The sequence below is a fragment of the Stigmatopora nigra genome, chromosome 2 (assembly GCF_051989575.1).
Source record: "Stigmatopora nigra isolate UIUO_SnigA chromosome 2, RoL_Snig_1.1, whole genome shotgun sequence".
Lineage (NCBI taxonomy): Eukaryota > Metazoa > Chordata > Actinopteri > Syngnathiformes > Syngnathidae > Stigmatopora > Stigmatopora nigra.
Window position 1 is genome coordinate 5,620,202 of NC_135509.1, and position 19,122 is coordinate 5,639,323.

At 38.9% G+C, this 19,122-nt stretch overlaps 1 protein-coding gene across 2 annotated transcripts in view; it reads right to left on the reverse strand.

The window, feature by feature from the left end:
* Positions 1–15,564, reverse strand: part of jag2b (jagged canonical Notch ligand 2b) — a 40,895-nt gene extending 25,331 nt beyond the window's left edge. For both annotated transcript variants that reach the window (XM_077744333.1, XM_077744323.1), the window contains exons 1-2: positions 15,162–15,564; positions 13,186–13,500 (exon numbers count right to left, since the gene is read on the reverse strand). In XM_077744333.1, the coding sequence (XP_077600459.1) occupies positions 13,186–13,500; positions 15,162–15,230 (384 nt within the window). In that variant the 5' untranslated portion in view covers positions 15,231–15,564. The remainder of the gene's footprint in view (positions 1–13,185; positions 13,501–15,161) is intronic.
* Positions 15,565–19,122: the final 3,558 nt, after the last annotated feature.

Consider the following 19,122-nt stretch of genomic DNA (forward strand, 5'->3'; position numbering starts at 1 on the left):
GATAAGAAAATATATATATATATTGCACAAACACACCCTGCGATGGTGGCCAAATCTGGACTGATGTAGAAATTTCACCATTTCACCGTGTTGGTTGATGACTACTGTTTCCGTGAAATTAGAGGAAAGACCTTACTGAGTTTAAAGAGGACATACAATTGCATAGGTTGGTTGCTGATTATGTTACTTTCAGTGCTATGTTGACATCAGGTTGTTACTAGGCAACTATGATGTTTGTAATGACAGAGCAAAATCCTGAAAATTATGCATGGGTTAATGGTGCGTGCTCGTGTGGGCACATGCACAATCCATAAGAGTAATCTAACTGGTGTGCTGCAGGGGACACTGCTAGGCAACCAGTTGACCTAAATAGCATTCATTACATCACCATAAGAGACAGTTGTAGTAGCCACAATGTGACCTCTACTGTAATGTCACTGATGGAACATAAGACCCCAGAGGAGTTTGGCAGTGGCCATCAGACCAGTGTTAGATCTTGTGGTTGGTCAACTGAAGCAGGAAAGAGAATCTGGGAAGGAGGTTGGTGATCTGTCAAATGTTGTGTGTGTGTGTGTGTGTGTGTGTTGTTGATCAAGGGGACCAACAAGCTGGTAGCCTGGTTGCTGCTGGGCTGCAGGATTAAGTTGGCTTGTCTGGCAATGGGTGGTGGCGGGAGGAAGGGGAGGGCTTGTTATTGTGGAGAGAACACAAGGTGAATAGGAGAGAATAGAAGATGAAGTTACGGAGGACCTTGTTGGAAATGTCTCCATTTTTTTTATACTTCCGCAGGTGGGTCGAAGGTCTGGCGGAAGACGGTTTGGAATTTCTGGTGACTAACTTGTCTACCAACACCATAAAATCCAGAATGAAGCCACCCTTGTGCAGAGGCACAACAGATGCAGTTTCAATGGTGGATTATTTGACATGAACGTCGATCATCCCACGACATGTAGCACGGCTTCTGACCTTTCCACTTACCCTCCCGTTCTCCCCCCACCACAATCGAGCGAGCTAGTCTGAGCATGTGCATGGGTGGGTGGGTGGGTGGGTGTGTATGCCAATGCATAGAGAAGGTACTATAAGTAGCACCATGTGCATTAGCCGTTCATTGGGCTGGAAATCGTTAAATCTTTGAAATGATTCAGACTCAATGGCTGAAGAACAGGTGCCTTAAGTGACTTCCTTACATGCTGGCTGCATGTTGTAAATGCCTGGATAAACAGTCTGCACAGCCCGTGTGTGTTGGTCTTGAGCAAAGCCACTAGTCTGGTTTCCCACAGACCATCCCAGTCTGTGATTAGCTGGATTAAGTGACAGCTGCCCAAATGGTCCGAACAAGATAGATGATGGGCAAGGGGGGGGTTAAAGGGGAGGAGGTGGGGGAGGAGAGTTGCTACTGAACAAAGACCCTTGTCTCAATACCGTAACTCACCCCCATCCCAATCAAAACTATTGTCCGCGATGAGACCATCGCTTGAGGACAATTAGCAATCTGCATTTGCACCAGCGAATCAGAAGTGATTAGTAAAATACAGTAAAAAAAAAAAACCAGACAATTCCATGAGGTTGAGGCACACATCTGTTCAATGGATTTTAAAATAAGTCTAAAAATGTTGCAATACTAAAAAATTATTCTTCTGTTTGGATTTTCAAGTGGCTGCATCAAATACTTTATCTAAGAGCAAGAAGAAGCCACTGTCAGTCAAATGTTCCCCCCAAAAAACCCTCCCCTGCCCTATCCCAAATGGATAAGAGGATTTACTTTAAGAGAAATCCTAGTTTTCACGTGAAGGGGGTATTTTTACGAAGGGGGAAAAAGGTTGTTAATGTGTCAATGACCTGATGAATAGGCTTGCAAGGACTTAAAACTTTGTATGAACTGAAAAGAAAAAATTGCAACATTTCTTCTTATATTCGGGTGGTCCCATACCTTCGGAATTAAGTGATTTAACGGATTGCTTCATGAAGCCACAGGTATAGATTCTCTCAACAGATGAGTGGTGTATGGTTTTGTGGGTGGGAGCCTTCACGGCTGCTGTTGAAGCGGAGTCATTTTTTTGTTTTCAATCAAAAGGGCCGAGAATCAGAGGGAGGCAGCAGTGGGATGTGGAAGCCGAGGCAGGTTGGGGTCACTAAGCATGGGGATCTGCACGCTTCTTTTTCTAAAGAGGGGTCAGCGCTCTGCATGTGGGGCGATGTGCGTGTTTGCATTCGAAGAATACTTAGAATGTGAGATCTAGGCTTGTTGTGTAATCCCATGCAAAATCCCAGTCGGCCAACAGTCCGCTATCAGTGGGAGCGTCTGCGATGAGGATCAGCAGACTGATTGACTCATTTGTTTCTGCTGGGAATATTTTAAATCTCGGCTGATGCTCTCACAATGACACCATGCCATTACATTTTACATTTTCATTTAGAATAAGAGGAAAATCAAAGATATCTTAATTTACCATGCGACATCTTAAAGTGACTCAAAAGACAAACATTCCGCCACTCCATGCAGAGTGTCACTGACATTTCTTGATTTATTGCCTTTTGATGGGACATGAGGTCATCACGATTCATCCCGTGGCCAGTAATCGCTACATGTAATCTTCATTAATCTGTGATGTCAATCCCAGCTTTTAGTTTTACTAGGGCTGAGTCTACACTATCCCAGCGAGGGCAATGTGCCACATCGTTCGTCTATGCTGGATCGAAAGACCTGCAGGTTTTATTTTGTGATATCCTTTCCCCACACATCTGAGGATTGCTCAAATGGGGAAAAAAATAGTCAGTTCTCATACATAATTCAGACACTGCTGTCAAAATATTGGGATTAACTATTTCATGAATTTACAGTATGTGAAGCAGTTCTTTTATAATGCGCTTGGAAATATTAAATCAAAAATAAAATTGGTCATGAGATTTTCAGGTTGATGAGGAAGATGGAAGCGAAACAATCAATTTAGCAAGTGTTTTGCGATATAATATAAATGAATTAACTCCTTAGCATTGAGATAGAAAATGAATTGTATTTGATGTTACAGGTTGCTTGTAAGGATGCCAATAGCAAAGGCAAGGCATTTGGCTCACTGGAGTACACCGGCTGTGCACATGCACACACCAACTCACAGGAACACACGGCCCATTGAACAGGCTGCTATGATGCCAAGAGGGTCATTAACCATGCACTTCCAATTCAACACACTGGTGCTAATTAACCAGCATGATCCCAGGACCATGCAATTTGCAAAACAACAAAAAAAAAATGTTTGGAGCGAGACAAACTACATAGCTTTACATGCACTTTTATGACATACAAGTAACTGAATGTAAAACAACATAGTATTTTATCGAAGCAAAATGAATAAATAAACGCTCTAGTAACAAGTCCCAAACTTTAACAATACATAACTTTCCAGAAAATATGTACTATCTTAGTAATTAGCATCACTTAAGGCTTTTTTTATACGCTGACGCTGGACAGCGCCAACATTGCTTTCAAGACAAACCCATTGGGCATATTGTAGTGTTGCTGATCACTTGGTACAAAATGTAACTAATGCCTCTGCAATAATCACTTATGATTAGTCTATTTCATCACAAGCTGTAATGACATGCAGAGAGAGAATATAGTCACGTCAGGTTTCAAAACGTTATGTTTAAATGCAACGTGTGTGTGGCTGTTGGTCCATTACCTCCCAAAGGTGGTTAATTTGCCTAAAGACACTAAAGAGTTGCCACAGCAATGGACACGTTCGGCAAACATTAACAAGCTCATTCCTGATCCGAAGTAACAAATGGCCTTAGCGAAATGGAGCACCACCGAGACGCATTATCATTTCAAACAGGTTCAACAGCACAGTGATGAGTTAACTGCCCATGAAATGACATGCACCAATTACCTACCCAGGAATCCCGTTACACATGCACACCTGTTAAGAGGAAGGGTTCACTATGACTGTGCTTAAGTATACAACATGGTTACAGACGGGAATTACCGTGTTCACTAAACTTATTTGGTCAATGCAAGGAGCCCAATTCAAACAACGCAGTGATCATTGTTGCATGTCACAAACCTCACAGCATCTTTACCCGGTGTCGTCACAATGCGGCTATAAAAGCTCTAAAAATGGAGCCGGCCAGCCCACAAGACTACACTATAGACTGGACAGTAAGACCCACTACCCCAGCTTTAAGTTTATTTCTGTAGTGAAGTATCCATGACAGCTCATTACCACTTTGAATGGTGGTTTACACATTCAAACCGAGGCCAATTCGAGTGAGGTTGGTCACCAACCTGGACAGGTTTGGTTTTCCATACAACTTTGCCACTGGATACCAATTTTATTTTTGAATTGCTTCTTGAAAGCATGCAGACACTGGGTGGGCACTTCCATGAATTGATCTAAAAATAAATGTTGACATGTAATGTATACCTTTAGCTAGTTATTAATGGAATAGCCACAATTGGTATCAGTTACATAATAGTATCTGCAATCAAAGTCCAAATAAAGCGTGGAGGGTTTCAATATAAGAAAAAAATACAGCATAAAAGTCCAATTAATCAATGGACAACCCCAGCTGCTCAAGCATGAAGCCAGTCACAACACACATACAGCACAATAATAATAATAATAATAATCGCCTAAAAGAAAAACATTCAAATCAATTGATTAAGTCTGATAGTGACCAAGCCCTCCCTTAAACAACAATTGGATTGATTTATCTTGTTTCTTCTTTTTAGATAACTGTTCTGTATGAATAAATCAAAGGACAGTCAACCATTCTTAAAGGCTATGGCTGCAACTTCACAAAATGTTGCAGGTATACGAGACTCGACCTTTACAAAGCAAATTCTTTTACTCTCTCTAAGAGGGAGTTTCTAAAGAAATCTACTGCAAAAGATCAGGTGTCTAGGAGGAACTCAAATCAAAATTGGAATATTTCTTTTATTGACCAATGATGAAGACAGACTCTAGTACTATATACTATAGGTTAAAGGTGAGGATATGCTTATCTACAATTGAGATGAACATGAGTATTGGCTGAAATATCACTCAAATATAGTGAACTATACTTTCAATTTTCAGATGGCACTGTGTCAATGGTTGAGTTTTTACTTTTCCAAGGTCTAGGATCAAAAGGCAAACACCAGAGGACCAAGCCCTACTTTTTTATGCTGCTTTAAGCTCAAAGCCTCCTGAGTTGCGGCCACCTAGGCAATTAGATGATCGATTCAATGCTGGGCTAAACCACAGGTGAGTGGTTTTGCACACTACTGGATGGGGGAGGGATGCACCGTGGCGAGCAAGGATAATTGTTTACCACAGGCCTATGGAGCCGTCTCCTAGCAACAGCTTTTGACAAGCTCCGTATCAGGTGTGGCTGAACCACGGCCGCCTCCACGCGGCCTCAGTTGGCGTGCTCATATGTGCACTTAACAGGCCAGTATTCCTAAAAGTAGAGTTGACTTATTGTTAAATACTACTTCTGTTTACTGTCAGCAGAATGTTTAAAACAATGTTGGCTGAATTGATGTCTCAGCAGTACAAGTCAAGAATACAAAAGAGTAACTTCTTTTAAATGACAATCCGTAAACCTTCACCCTGGAATATTATCAAAAACCTAGTTGCGCAGTCATCGTGACACGAAGAAGTGTTTTCACAAACCGGATTATGCTCATGTTTCATGTTCTAAAAACTTGAAGATTACTGGATTATTCATGGAAAGCAAAAGTGAAACTTTAAATTCCTGGTACATTGTTCCCCAGAAATGATACTCTGCACTGATTCCTACTCAATGAATTGATCACACGGTTTTCAATATCTTCTTTTTTTTGTGAATTAATTAACAATTCATCATTTAGGATTTAAAGTAGGGCGACATGAAATTGGCTACTAAACCTTGAGACAAACAGCCATTGAAAAACCTCCTTTATGGTCCATTTACTCCCCAACACTAGTCTCCACACAAGAGTTCAGGACAATAGTCTCATGAAAATGCCATGTTTTCTATACAGTTCGGAAAACAACCAAAACCCCTTCAAGTAAAATAATCCTATTCCATAATAACCGCTGCTCGATTTGCAACCACCAAGGAATCAGTCCCCACCCAGTGATGGTGTTAAGTGTGTCTGTCTAGATGTGTTTGGCTGGCAATCTCCCCAGTCTGCGTTTTACCTGAGGTCTGTAGTCTAGTCACTACCAATTCAATTAATTTTCATGGATTTGGCTTCAACATTGCTGACGTTTGAAATTCCTTTCGTTCCTTTACATTGAACATGCTTAACACTATGAAGCTTGAAAGCTACTGTACTGTACTGAAGCTGTTTTGTGTTAAGTCATAGCACAGAAGCTTTGTATGTGTCCGAATCATAAAACAGTTAAACGCAGTACTGTATAACATGACAGCCACATTTCAGCAAGTAGTCAAAAGTTTACTCTGTGTAGTCCGCAGTTCCCACTTTAAAAACCACACGCATGGCTGGCTGCACTTGACTGCATCTGCTTAAAAGTGCACGCCGCGTGTATTTGACGGACACGTGGCCTGAGGAGGCAGCCAAACCCATTCAAATAGTTGGAGTTCCATCTAGTAGAGGCAGTCTCATACAGGTTCGTGCACATTGGCACATGGTTTTAATACAAGTCAGCACTTCCTCTTTTGATACGGTCACGTTCATGAATCAAAGTGTTCGCCAATGATAAAATGCAAGTAAGATTTATTTCACCTTACATCTCTTGACATGCTGAAGGTTCAACAATTTGAGGATGCAGTAAGCCCAAATAAGCTGTTAATTTCCTGTTGTGCCACTATTTGTCTGACATTAATTCACAGGGGTTAAAAAAATCCATACTGTGTTTAATAGCTTTACTGTAGTTTCCCTGTGTACTACCATTTAGTAGTAACACATTGAGTAATAAATCAATGTGATGGAAAGCCTTACTTGATCGTGGGAGTCAATTAATAGTGCAAAAACCACCAGAACTTTGAGTCATTACATCATTCATCAACTAATCGGCCAAAGTAATGGAGAAAGTTGAACCTTGAAATACATCCTATTTAAAACTAATTAAAACAATTGAAGTGACCTTTGTAGGGAGAATTAAAGCTGGAATCCGGTGTATAATTTAGTACCTTTCACCTAATAAACCAGAGCTCCAGCCAAGTCCTAAAATCTGAGGCTTTATGTATTTAAGTGGTTGAGAAAATGAATCAATGAAAAGGTAGTGTCAGTCAAGTGCATCCTTGTTTAAAAAATAAAACAAACAAAAAGGCCAATAATACATCCATCTTTCCCTGATATTTAATTTCATTTCTTATCTAAATAGTCAAACTTCAGCAGAGTAGCCAATATCACAGCCCATTTGACCAGCCCTCATCTAGCTTTGATGGACGTTATGATATATTTTTTTTCATGAATAACAACACCATATTCAAGCTTATCGCCATTACTATCTCCCTGACAATATCGCCGCATTTCAGACTTTAACACTATAATACTAATTACAAAGAGGGAGCTGAGATAATGAAAGGGGAGGAAGTGAAAATTCAGTTTACAAAAACAGTGTATTGTTTGGGCATGTCATTTTGCGTGGTTGTTTGAATAGTGACTTGTAAGTCAAAAATGCGTGGGCCCACCCATGTAATCAACTTTCTAGCATTAGCACTATAGACTGAAAATGACATATGGCCATATGCTGTACTGTCCCTGTTGTCCTTGACATATATCTGTAAATGGGCCAAGATTACTATTAATAACCCATCAATGAGTTATTTTTATGTATTCCTTTTTCAAACACATCTATGCAATTATAGGTTTTCTAAAATGTGTTTCCCTTATTAACTTTTCCTACTAGAAGCAAGTTTTTTAAGCATCTTCAGCCCACCAGTCTGCTGAGTTGCTGATATTGTATGAGATATAAGGGGTTAAACGATCCTGAATTCAGTTTTTACAAGATTTTATTGTCCAAAACAAGCTATATGATGAAATGAGTCATCTTGATCATGTCTTTTCTATTTTCATAATCATGTAAAACTGTTTGCTTGTGTCCCTGAAATTGCTACCTACTCTGTCATTATGTGGTAACTGCCCTTAAGTATCACTCTCAATGTTTTCTGTGACAATATGACAAGCATTTGCCCTTGTTCAATGGAAGCTGAAATAGTGTAAAGTTGCAGAACAAATATTTACAGTTTAGGCCAGTAGGGTTCATATGATAAATTTAGTTGGATATTATGATTGTGTTATAGTTATGTTCTTGGATGTTAGGCATTATTTTACCTGTTGGGACCCCTTCAAAACAAGATGATGCATATCTTATGAAAGTGAAACTGCTTAATGCGTTCAATGCATCATGTTGCAACATGAATATGAAATACATTTTTAAATAATGCACACCAGTTAATAATTGAATCCTGGGGCTATGTGAAAATATCGCAATATTTGCAATAAATGTAGACATTAAGCCAAAAGGTTTATCCTGTCAATTTTTATGGTTTCCATAAAATAAAAACAATAACTTCAAACAATATTATGTATCTACTTAGTCCATACATCTTTTTCAAAGCACTAAGAGTAGCATTTCATCAGCATATGGACAACAAAGATGCAGTTGTTTCTTTTGACTTCTAGTGTGTGTTAACTTTTAATCTATCTTTAAATGATAATTTACTAAATAACAAAAAGTATGTGATTCTTTTCACTAGTGAACATTTCCCAGCATCGACAATGTGAGCAGACAAGGTGTGCCACGAAACCAAAAGTCATTGGGGTTGTCTAAATCTCACATGCCACCATAATGAAAGCAGGCAGTATATAGAGAATGGATGGAATACATTTCATGCATGTCAAATATTTGGCTGAACACTTGTTGCTTGGCAGAAACTAGAGGGATCAATCATACATGGCCCAGAGGCTCAGAAGATCATGCCAAAATCATTAGTTTGAATAAATGGCAAACTAGGTGTACAAGGTTAACCAAACTCAAAATGACATTGGGAAAAAAATACCACTTGTATTTTGACAGCCCTTTAAACAAATTAACTACTGCATTGTATTAAATTAGCAACACGACAAGTGTTTTTTTTTTGTGAAATCAGTGTGGGGAATAAAAAATAAACCTTGTGAGAACTTAGACCCCTTCAAAGGCTTTCACATGAAAAGGAATTCAGTGAAAACCATTTGATTACTAGACTAGACAAACTACTCTGTTGCTCATACTGTTCTTCTCTCCAATCATGTTACATCTGCACCACTTCTGCGTGACTCAAGTTGAAATTTTTGACAAATTGACTGGAAGAATCCCTTGAAATTTCAGTCCTTATGATCTAATCAGTACTTTTTTAACTTATATATTGTAATGATGTTATACGTTTAACTGATATTTTAAAACATAAGCGTTGAAGCAAAAAAAGGATCAATTTCATTACACAAACCAAAAGAAATAAACTTTGGACTATGCAATTTTGAAAACTCAGTGTACTTGGGCTTAAATTGGTCATTGTGAAAATATTCTGTGTTTTGTATGTGCTTTTACGATGAATTCCAATCCACGATCTCAGGGTGCCTTGGTCACAAAAAAAGGCATTAAAAAAACAAAACAAAGGCACAAATAGAGACTTACTGGAGGAATTCCAAAACATTACGCAATCTGATTCCAATCAGATATGAGCAAAAAGCATCCCGATGGTCACTACACCAAAATGAAGTGATGATTTTGCAGCATGGAACAAGCAGCTCTTACCAGAAATGAAATCCGAGTAGTACAATCTGATACCAGCATATATTTACTGTATCCAAGTCTGCAAAATGTAATCTGAGGCTTACTTAGTTAATTTTACCACCTTTTGAATGGGACATGTCACAAAAAATAAAATAAAAACATGTCCAGTGGGTTTAGAAATGAAAGGCATAGTAGTCTCAATTTTTAGAAGTCAGGTTATCATCTTAAAATCAGAAATCAAAAGCTATTGTTTGTCCAATTTTCTTATCAACAACTACCTCATAACTGTCAGAGGGTTAAGAACTATTATACACTAAACTTAATGATAGTCTACAGCCTGGTGATGTCAGAAAGGGGCAAAGCAGTGTGTCAAATGTGTAAAACGGGCCGTTAGCCAGATGACACAGTCAATGGTACACTGCATCTTTGTTTTCTCAGTGTGCAATGTGACAACGCCACACAGCAAGTGACCCCAACGGGCTTGCTGTGACATCTGTCACTGGAATACTGCTGTGCTATCATCAGCCAGGAGCACTTGGCAGGTCACACCAAGAATAAACCTCTTCACCTGTGACTAAAAGTGTCAAGCAGTGCCTCAAATGAAAACAAATGTGGGTGGTCAATACATTTTCTACTGTCCTTCCACAATTTTATGCATTTTCAAACAGCTTCAGTTGGGAAATTGCAATCAAATCAATCGTTTCAGTATTTCAGCAAAAATTATGATTATATGGCTTATTTTCCTAGATGTATTGACTAATATTACAACATATAGTCCCATAGAAGAAAGAAAAAAATGATTTTCCATGAAATCTAGTGCTCCAATTGCTTCAAATGATCTTGCGCTCTAAATATTAAAGTTTCAATACTTGGTTTACATCGGTCTGGTTACATCAGATTTATTAGGGTATTTTAATCATGTGTAGTAGTGTTTATAAATCACAAACCAATATGACATTTTTCAAAACCTAGATAATAGTCAAAGATAGGTGCATCTCCCCCTGCTCGCTACAACAATTGGGCAAGTAGAACTAGGACAATCAAAGTATGCACACCTAATTCACTAAATCATCATCTATCAACATTCTACTATGGGACTAGCTTAATTGCCCTGAAGGGGCCACCTGCCACCCACAGCAGGGGAGGAAGCAGTGGGATGCAGAAGGGGGCACTCCAAACAGAGACTCACTCACAACACATGATCATCCAATAAAACTCCAGATTAGGTGGATCAAAATCATTCAAAATACCACTCATTTTGTTAAATACTGCTATTTTACCCAGGAATATTTGAGTAGAAAGAGCAAGATGGATCTACTTGCAATATTGAAGCATGTCCCCCTGCCCAATTAGCCTTTGATGGCCTTGGCAGGTGCTTAGTGGTGCACTGGAATAAAGCCAAACCTAATATATCAAGACCACTCAAGAAGAGATGACCCAGGTGATATTACCATGCACGGTGGCTGAAACAAGAGCCTTGGAAGCCATGCATTCTTCAGCAAGGCTCAAAGTAATTGTGCGCATTAAGAAAACACGCTTAAGGATCATCCCGCTCAGAAAAAAAGAGCAATTTAAAGCAGATTGTGCAAATATTGATAACAAAATGTCATTTGGACACACACACCCTTCTGATCACAGTGATCAACAGATCATATGATCCCCCCAAATAATTGTACAGAGCAATTATCCATGGTGTAAAGGGGGAATATATTCTATAACTGGTGGTAACAGCAAAAAAATCCAATTGCAAATTCTTGTCTGTAGACATGGAAGTGATATAAGGCTGTTGCCAGACATGAATAGAGAAGCAACTGGTTTTGTTAGGGGTTTTTGCGCAATATGTCTCATAACTCCTTCACCACAGTCAATGTGACAAAGAGAAGAGCTGGGAATCTCAATCCTAACCTGTCAGCTAAATGTAAAACCTTTATTCCCTCAGTTTTCCTGAAATGTTCATGGAATATCATCACATATGTATATATCTTATCAGTTTCTAATTTCAGACCGGCATCCTACTGGGCGATTTGCCTATATATGATAAAGACACCTTTTTTTTCCTGGTTTGGGTAAGGTTCTGCAACTCAAGTGTGACATTATTGTGTTTTCCCTCTGATAATGTACAGCCTGTTATGTTTTTTTAGGCTAGTTATCTGAAAAATTCATGTAAACAAGATTCCCATTTTTTTTGTTTTCCTTTTTACTATTGTTATTTTAATGTTTATTTTTGCTTTCTGATTAAATTTATAAAATGCACTGCAAATTATACTCCACTTTGACTCAAATTAGTTTTTCCTCATCACTATTCATTATTTGGCTGGTACTCTAAATGACTAGCTATTGCCCTAGGCTAAACCTGCCATGAATGAACCCATCAACCACATTTTTTTATGAATTGCAAGACATATCTTTAACACTTTGCAGTAATCTGCTTCAATTTCACAGCTAGCAGATTGTTGCAGATTTTGCAAAGATGGATGTTAGAGCTTGCCTTCCAAGACTGCACTATTTGTCTCCTAGTATGCATTTTATGAAGCGGAGGAAAAACTAAAGCATGTAAATGACCTGTGTGGTAAACCAAGTTTTTCATACGCACCAAAAAGTGCATGGTCAATTTTAAGATTTAAGCAAGCAGTACTTTAAGGCTGTTAAACTGGACTCCCTTCCAAACTCCACCTGTTTTGGACACACGTCTCAAAGCCTCAACTTTGGTTTCTACGTTGAGCTGTGTTTCTATTCAATATTGCTGCATTGTAGAGTGCACAGTGCAAACATTGATTATAAAGAGCTAATTCATAATTTATTTTCCTTATCATTAGTGGAGAGCTCCAGGGGAAAGGATGTAGTTTCAGCATTGTTGTGTGTGAAAACAGCACTAATGCAACAAAACATGGCGGTGTCTGCTGAATACAAAATAAATTAGATCCATTTTCAACTTTGAGCTTTGACAAAATAATATATATCAAAAGGTAGTGATTAGAATAAACAAAGAACAAGGGAAGAGACTTGCAAATGCCAATGGAATTATCACTAATGTTTTTGGTCAAGTGAACTCAATTGCACCACTCTCCGAAGCAAAAGTGTTTTTTTTAACCTCATTAACTGTGAAATCGTTGACATTCTAAACATTGCGCGCAAGCTGGTTGAGAAGGCAAACATTACAGTGAGATGTGAGAGGCACTAAATAATCAATTTCTAATCCCAGTGATGGGAAAAAGCCATTCATATATTTCAACATTGACATTGCAAGACCATTTTTTCTTCAGTGACACTAACTATTAGCTTTCATCTTGTTAATTATGGCTGTAGCGGTGTGAAAGAATGCCGGCTGGCACACATGCATAATCAAGGACATGAACTTGAAACATTCCCAATTCTGAATCATCATCATCAGAAAGAAAGAAAGAAAGGAAGAAAGAAAGAAAGAACACAGACATGTTAACCTTCAAGCCTTTAGTGGAGAAATAAATTAATCTCTTACCGGCCATGCAAATTGGAAGGGGATGAGAATCTTGCCTGCTTCGTCAAATTTATTCTTTGCGCTGTGAAAATTCAACATATTTCCACCAAGGACTTGTGTATATCCACGTCCGTAGGTGCAGGGCCCTCCAGTGGTGATGTCCACTTGATACTCCTTGAGGCACACCTTGAAATAAGTGTCACACTCGTCCTCCACGCAACTCAGATCCTCCTGGGACCTCCTGGAGCCGTCGCAGCACTCCCCACTTGCCAACTCGCCGTTCACATTCTCAACAGAGATCAGCTGCAGCTCAAAATAGCCTGTTGACTGGGACGCCTGGAAACAACGTTATAGAAATGCCCACAATTATATGAGAGCTACCACCAGATATTTGCCTTCAGACTAAACAAAGCTCTGTTCTGCTGTCAATTTACAGTTTATTGTTAGTTGTTTATAGCAGTTACAAACTGTTGTATACATACAACCTATCACAACTTTCATTCAAGTCCTTTCCGATCAAACTCAAACGTGTTAATGCCAAGGCAAACATGTAAACAACAAGTTTGAGTTCTGATGAGAGAAAAATGTCAACAGTTTAGGCATATCGGCATGTGGTTTGATTGTTATATCAGTGTTTGCAGCTGAATTGGAATGCACTGTATACAGAAAGCATTTTTAATTGAAAGAAAATCACATTTCTATTAAAATCTGAATAGCCAATTGCCCTGCAGAAAGTTGTGAATTCAGTCCCATAAGATTGCAAATTTCATCCACAAAAAAATTAAGCGTTAAGCATCACTTCCAACCAAAAGCAAGCACACTTCCACCATAAAGACAATTTTGAAATACACTGCATGCTTTTAAATACAGGTGTACCTGATACTAGGTTTGTGCAACATATCTCATCTCCTTTTCTGAACCGCTTTATCCTCATAAGGGTCGCAGGGGGTGCTGGAGCCTATCTCAGCTGACTACGGGCCAGCTGGTTGCAGGGCAACCATGCACACACACACACTCATTCCTAGGGGCAATTTAGAGTGTCCAATCAGCCTACCGTGCATGTTTTTGGAACGTCTGAGGAAAACAGTTTGGGCAACACAATATCTAATAAATCAAAAACAGCCCTTGATGAATATCTAACTCTAAATAAACATCAGTCTTGATTGACACATCTGTCTCCCAAATGAAACCAAACAAATATTACAACCTGTTTTATTTAGTATGATCCAGTAGTTTACCACTACCTATAAACAGCCAGTGTAAATGTTTTTATATTTTCCCCAAATAATAAGCTTTTTGCCTTAAACAATCGGATGCAAAATGATTACAATCTAAGCATTAAAAGAATGTGGGGGGAAAACAATGTGAATTTAGTTAAACTTTATAGGGATCAATACAATAGGCTTGGTTGCATGTGGCTGGTTTATTTTAGATATTTGTAAATACTAACAGCAAGCAGCCACATCATCATGACCACATTTAACAGTCATGACATTGTGCAAGGGCTCATAAGATTACGTCTGATCGTGAGTGCATCCTCAGTGATGAGGCATAGCAAAAGAAAGAAAAAAGAAAAAATGAAAGAAACAAGAAAGTGTCAGATCGTGACTGTTAACATCTGATGTTCTCTCTTGTAAATTGGCACTCTGCAGCATCCAATCGGTGCAATGTAATGGTCGCCCTGGCCAATTAACATGAACAAAACCAATGCCAGGTGTTAATTGAAAGCAAAAGGTCGCGCTTGGGTTACGATTCATCTCTTTGACATGAGCGCGGGATGTTGGCGTGATCATATGCACAGCAACTGACGTCCGTCAAATGTAATTAAGCAACGATCGGGATGCAAGAAAAAGGTGCAAATCGGCCCACGCCCCCCAACTTTTGCCTTATTGATTCCAACGCGTTTCTTGGATGCGTGCGCTTGTGCGCGTGCGTGCGTGCGTGGCCATGCTAAATGGATGTTTTATTGTTCAAAGCGAAACAGAGAAGCGTCTTACCTTGGCCCAGAACGTCAACAGCAGGCACACTATTAGGAAGCGATGTCTAATCCTGGTGCGAGTCCACATGCCTCCGATTAATTAGAGTCCCATAGGAGGAGGGAGGGGGGGCCACGGCGAGCGCAGACAAACAGCCGCAGAGCCGGCGAACAGCAGCTCCGATCCTTCTGACATGCAACAATAACAAAAACAAGCCCCCTTCAATTAGAAAAAAAAATCTATTTTAAAAAGGACCAAAAAAAAAAAATCACACGCGTGTGTCGGTCGCAACGCGCCGGGCAGAACACGCGTGCGCAAGGGGCGGGTAGGCTGCGGTGCGCTAGTGATGGTCCACGCACAACCTTCACGCGAGTGGGCTCTCTTCCTCTGTGTCCGAGCTCTCTCCACACAGCGAAGTGACTGAGGCGTCTCTCAGAGCGACAAGCCCGAGGAGAGGACGTCGCTTTTGATTGACAGCTGCGCCAACCTCTCAGCGGTTGGCCACGATGCAGGTTGACAACCAACCGGATTAAGGGGCGGACATTAGGAATAACCCCCCCACCGACGCATCACCAGGCATACACCCACCCACCCCAGCATCCTAATCTTGCACCCCCTAAAACTCGATTTTTTTCCAATTCTTATTCATCCAACTAGTCTGATATTTTCATAATACAAATACAATCCTGCTTTCAATACATCTAGACATATGAAACCCTCGTGGGGATAAATGATCTCATCTCTCATCTGATTTTCTGAATCTCTCATCTCATTTTCTGAACTGCTTTATCCTCATTAGGGTTACGGGGGGTGCTGGAACCTATCGCAGCTGACTAAGGGCGTCACGGTGCCCCATAGTTCTGGAGTCGAGTTTTCAATCCCACGTCAGTACTCATTATGTGGAGTATGCATGTTCTTCCGGGGCTTGTGTGGTTTTTCTCCGGAGACTCCGCTTTGCTCCCACATCTCAAAAATACCCAGTGTATGCTGGGTGAACACTCTAAATTGTCCCACCGTTATGAGTGTAAGCGTCTCCTTGTCCCCTGCGATTGGCTGGCCATCGATTTAGGCTGTCCCTATCTGGTCTCCATCATTAGCTGGGATAGGCTCCAGCACCCTCCACGATCCTTGTGAGGATAAGCAGCTCAGAAAATGGATGAATGAACATTTGATATTGCTACATGTTCTAAAATTGCTCAAGATATTCTCATTATGACTGTCAATGAAAACTATCCATGTGTACGGCTTCAAAGTTTTAATACTGTATTTTAGAAGAAAACTAAGTATTTATCTGGAACAGGTTCACTGTCTCCAAACACTAGAAAATATGTTCAAAACAATGATACTTTGAATGATTGAATAATGACACACAGGGTGGATTTACTGTGGTCAAAAGAGAGAAAAAACATCAAAAACTTTTACTAGGATGCAAAAAAAAATCTGAATAGAACTGACCATATTTAAACTGAACATGTCTACAAAAGAATCATCCTAATTCCAAACCAGAGACCATTAGCATCCCCTGAAATTATTTCCATTAGATAGAACACTATTTTTCCCCAATTTAAAATAAAAGGCAGACAAAGGTCGGGGTTGAATCAAACATATTAAGCTAAATACCAATGCTAAACCTTTTGTGGATTGTCATCATTAAAGCCGAAATGTATACATAAATGCATTTTGGGAGATGAAACACAGCATTTTCGCATCACAAACTATAATATACACACACAAAACAGGTATTCTAAGGCATTTTCATGAACCCTAGATTATGGAATTTATTATAACAATGGCAGGTAATTGTAAACGGATTATGTATCTTTGTTAGAATTAAATTGTGGTTATATTTTAAGATTTGTTAGAGGAGCCCTAGTTTCTCAATTCAAATCTAAATTATATTGCTTCAGTTTAGAGCGCCCTCTACTGTTATTAGTAAGACGTGTTCCAAGATCAGAATGTGATCTGATTAGTAAACATATTTAGGTCAAACTTTGATTTGTCAACTTGGCATTTGTCCCTATGCAATGTGGTACATTGAGCATCTCATATCATTAATGCGTCATGTTAAATAATAAATAAAACTTGTTAAAATATTTACCTACTTTCTCTTTCGGTTGAGCAGCACTTTGCGGCAAAGTTTAATCGTCTGGACGTTTTCCACTTGTAAAACATACACTGTGTATTTTTATCCATACTGTAAATAGACAAAGACAAGCTTTCATTATGATATTTGCATTTCCTGACACTATCGCCGGTTAAACAGGCCTTTAATGACAAATGGCAAATGGTGAGAGTGAAGGAATTTTGCATGGATGGAACTCAAATAAAAAAAACTATAAATATATCTCACAATATGCTGCTCCTTAATGTGTAAAGCAATTGGCTCTATTAAAGTTTTTTAATAGGCTCCAGCACCCCCCAATGCCATCATGAGGATACACGGTTCAGAAAATGAATGAATTTTACTCCCCTCCAAAGAATTAAACAATGTTGCCTTGATATACAAGTTGAACCTGTTCAAGATCACAGCCATATCTCAAAACCTCTTATCACACAATGTGTTGGCCAATTGAAATGAATTGGAATGCCATTATTCATTTGTAGCCCTGTAAAACACATTGCTTAATTATACTGTTTATCAATGAATAGATAGGAATGCACAATTGAAGGTGTGCATCTCAAAAGTGACATATTAACATAATTTTCAACATTATTTAAGTACTAAGCAAAATATGATAGTAGGAGAGCTTCTTATATTAGGGAAATAGCTCAATTAAAATGTTCACCTCCCCCCAAATCCACTACATATGTGTTTTCAGCTCATTGTAAGGTTCGCGGATTGTTAGGTTAATTTTAAAGAATGCAACCTATAGCCTGACCTTCTGCAGAGTTTCTTAAACTGGAACATTTCACACACAGCCACAAGTGCATGACAGTGCCTTTAACTGTGTCACACCTGGTTTTGAGTACTGGAGGAACAATGTAGGTGTGGCTTTCGTGATTCCGCTAAATATGCCATTGACATATTGGTTTTCATTCAATTGCTATACATGCATTTATCCAATGTTGCAAGGATGAGGCCAACAAAGAACTATCAGAAATGCAAGCTTGCATTCACAAAGCAAACTTTTTTTCCATCTGAGTATTAATTTACTTGTATTTGATTAGCCTATTATATTTATTTTGTAGGATTTCTTATGGTTCGGGTTGTGTGTGTGGTTAAACATGACGCCATTGTAGTACTGCCTTTCATTTACCTTCAGATTGAGTAGTGCTGGTCAATGTAACTTGGAATTATGTGAGCCATGGGACTTTTTCTTGAGGAAATCCAAGTTGAATAGGTGCTCACAATGAAACAATTGTTTGGTCTGTGGAGAAAGTAACAGTAAAAAGACTAATAAAACAGATCTTTATCCACCTTGAATTTTGAGATAAATATTTCGTCTAACCTCATCCAGTAGGAAAAACCTAACACAATGACTTAATGTTACATTGCATTTTATGTAGTATGGAGGAGGTATTGTAGTATAAATCACTACTAAATACTCTGAAAACAAATGCTTAAAATCATGATGAGTTTAGGAAGTCTACTTTTATAAATCAACATATAAGAAGGTGCCATTTATGCTGGATTTCATACCAAAAATATTTTAGTCATTGTTCTATGAATGGTATAGCCCACGCCAGCAGAATTCCATGGCGAGTCCCATCTGTTGTGATCATACATGAACCAGGAAGTAATCTGCAAACAAACAAAAACGTGTTCAAGCAAACACTATATAACCAAGGCATAGTTCTCTGGAAAAGGTTTACTGAACTGTAATTGCATGACAAAGGCTCTAGTAAAACAAACTATAGTAATTATTTATGCATTTTACTGAATTGAAAGTTAATATAATAAAAAGAAAGTATGGAGAGGTTCAAAGGTAAATGGGATATTTTACGGTTAGTTATTTAGAATACTTCGAATTTACTAAAATAC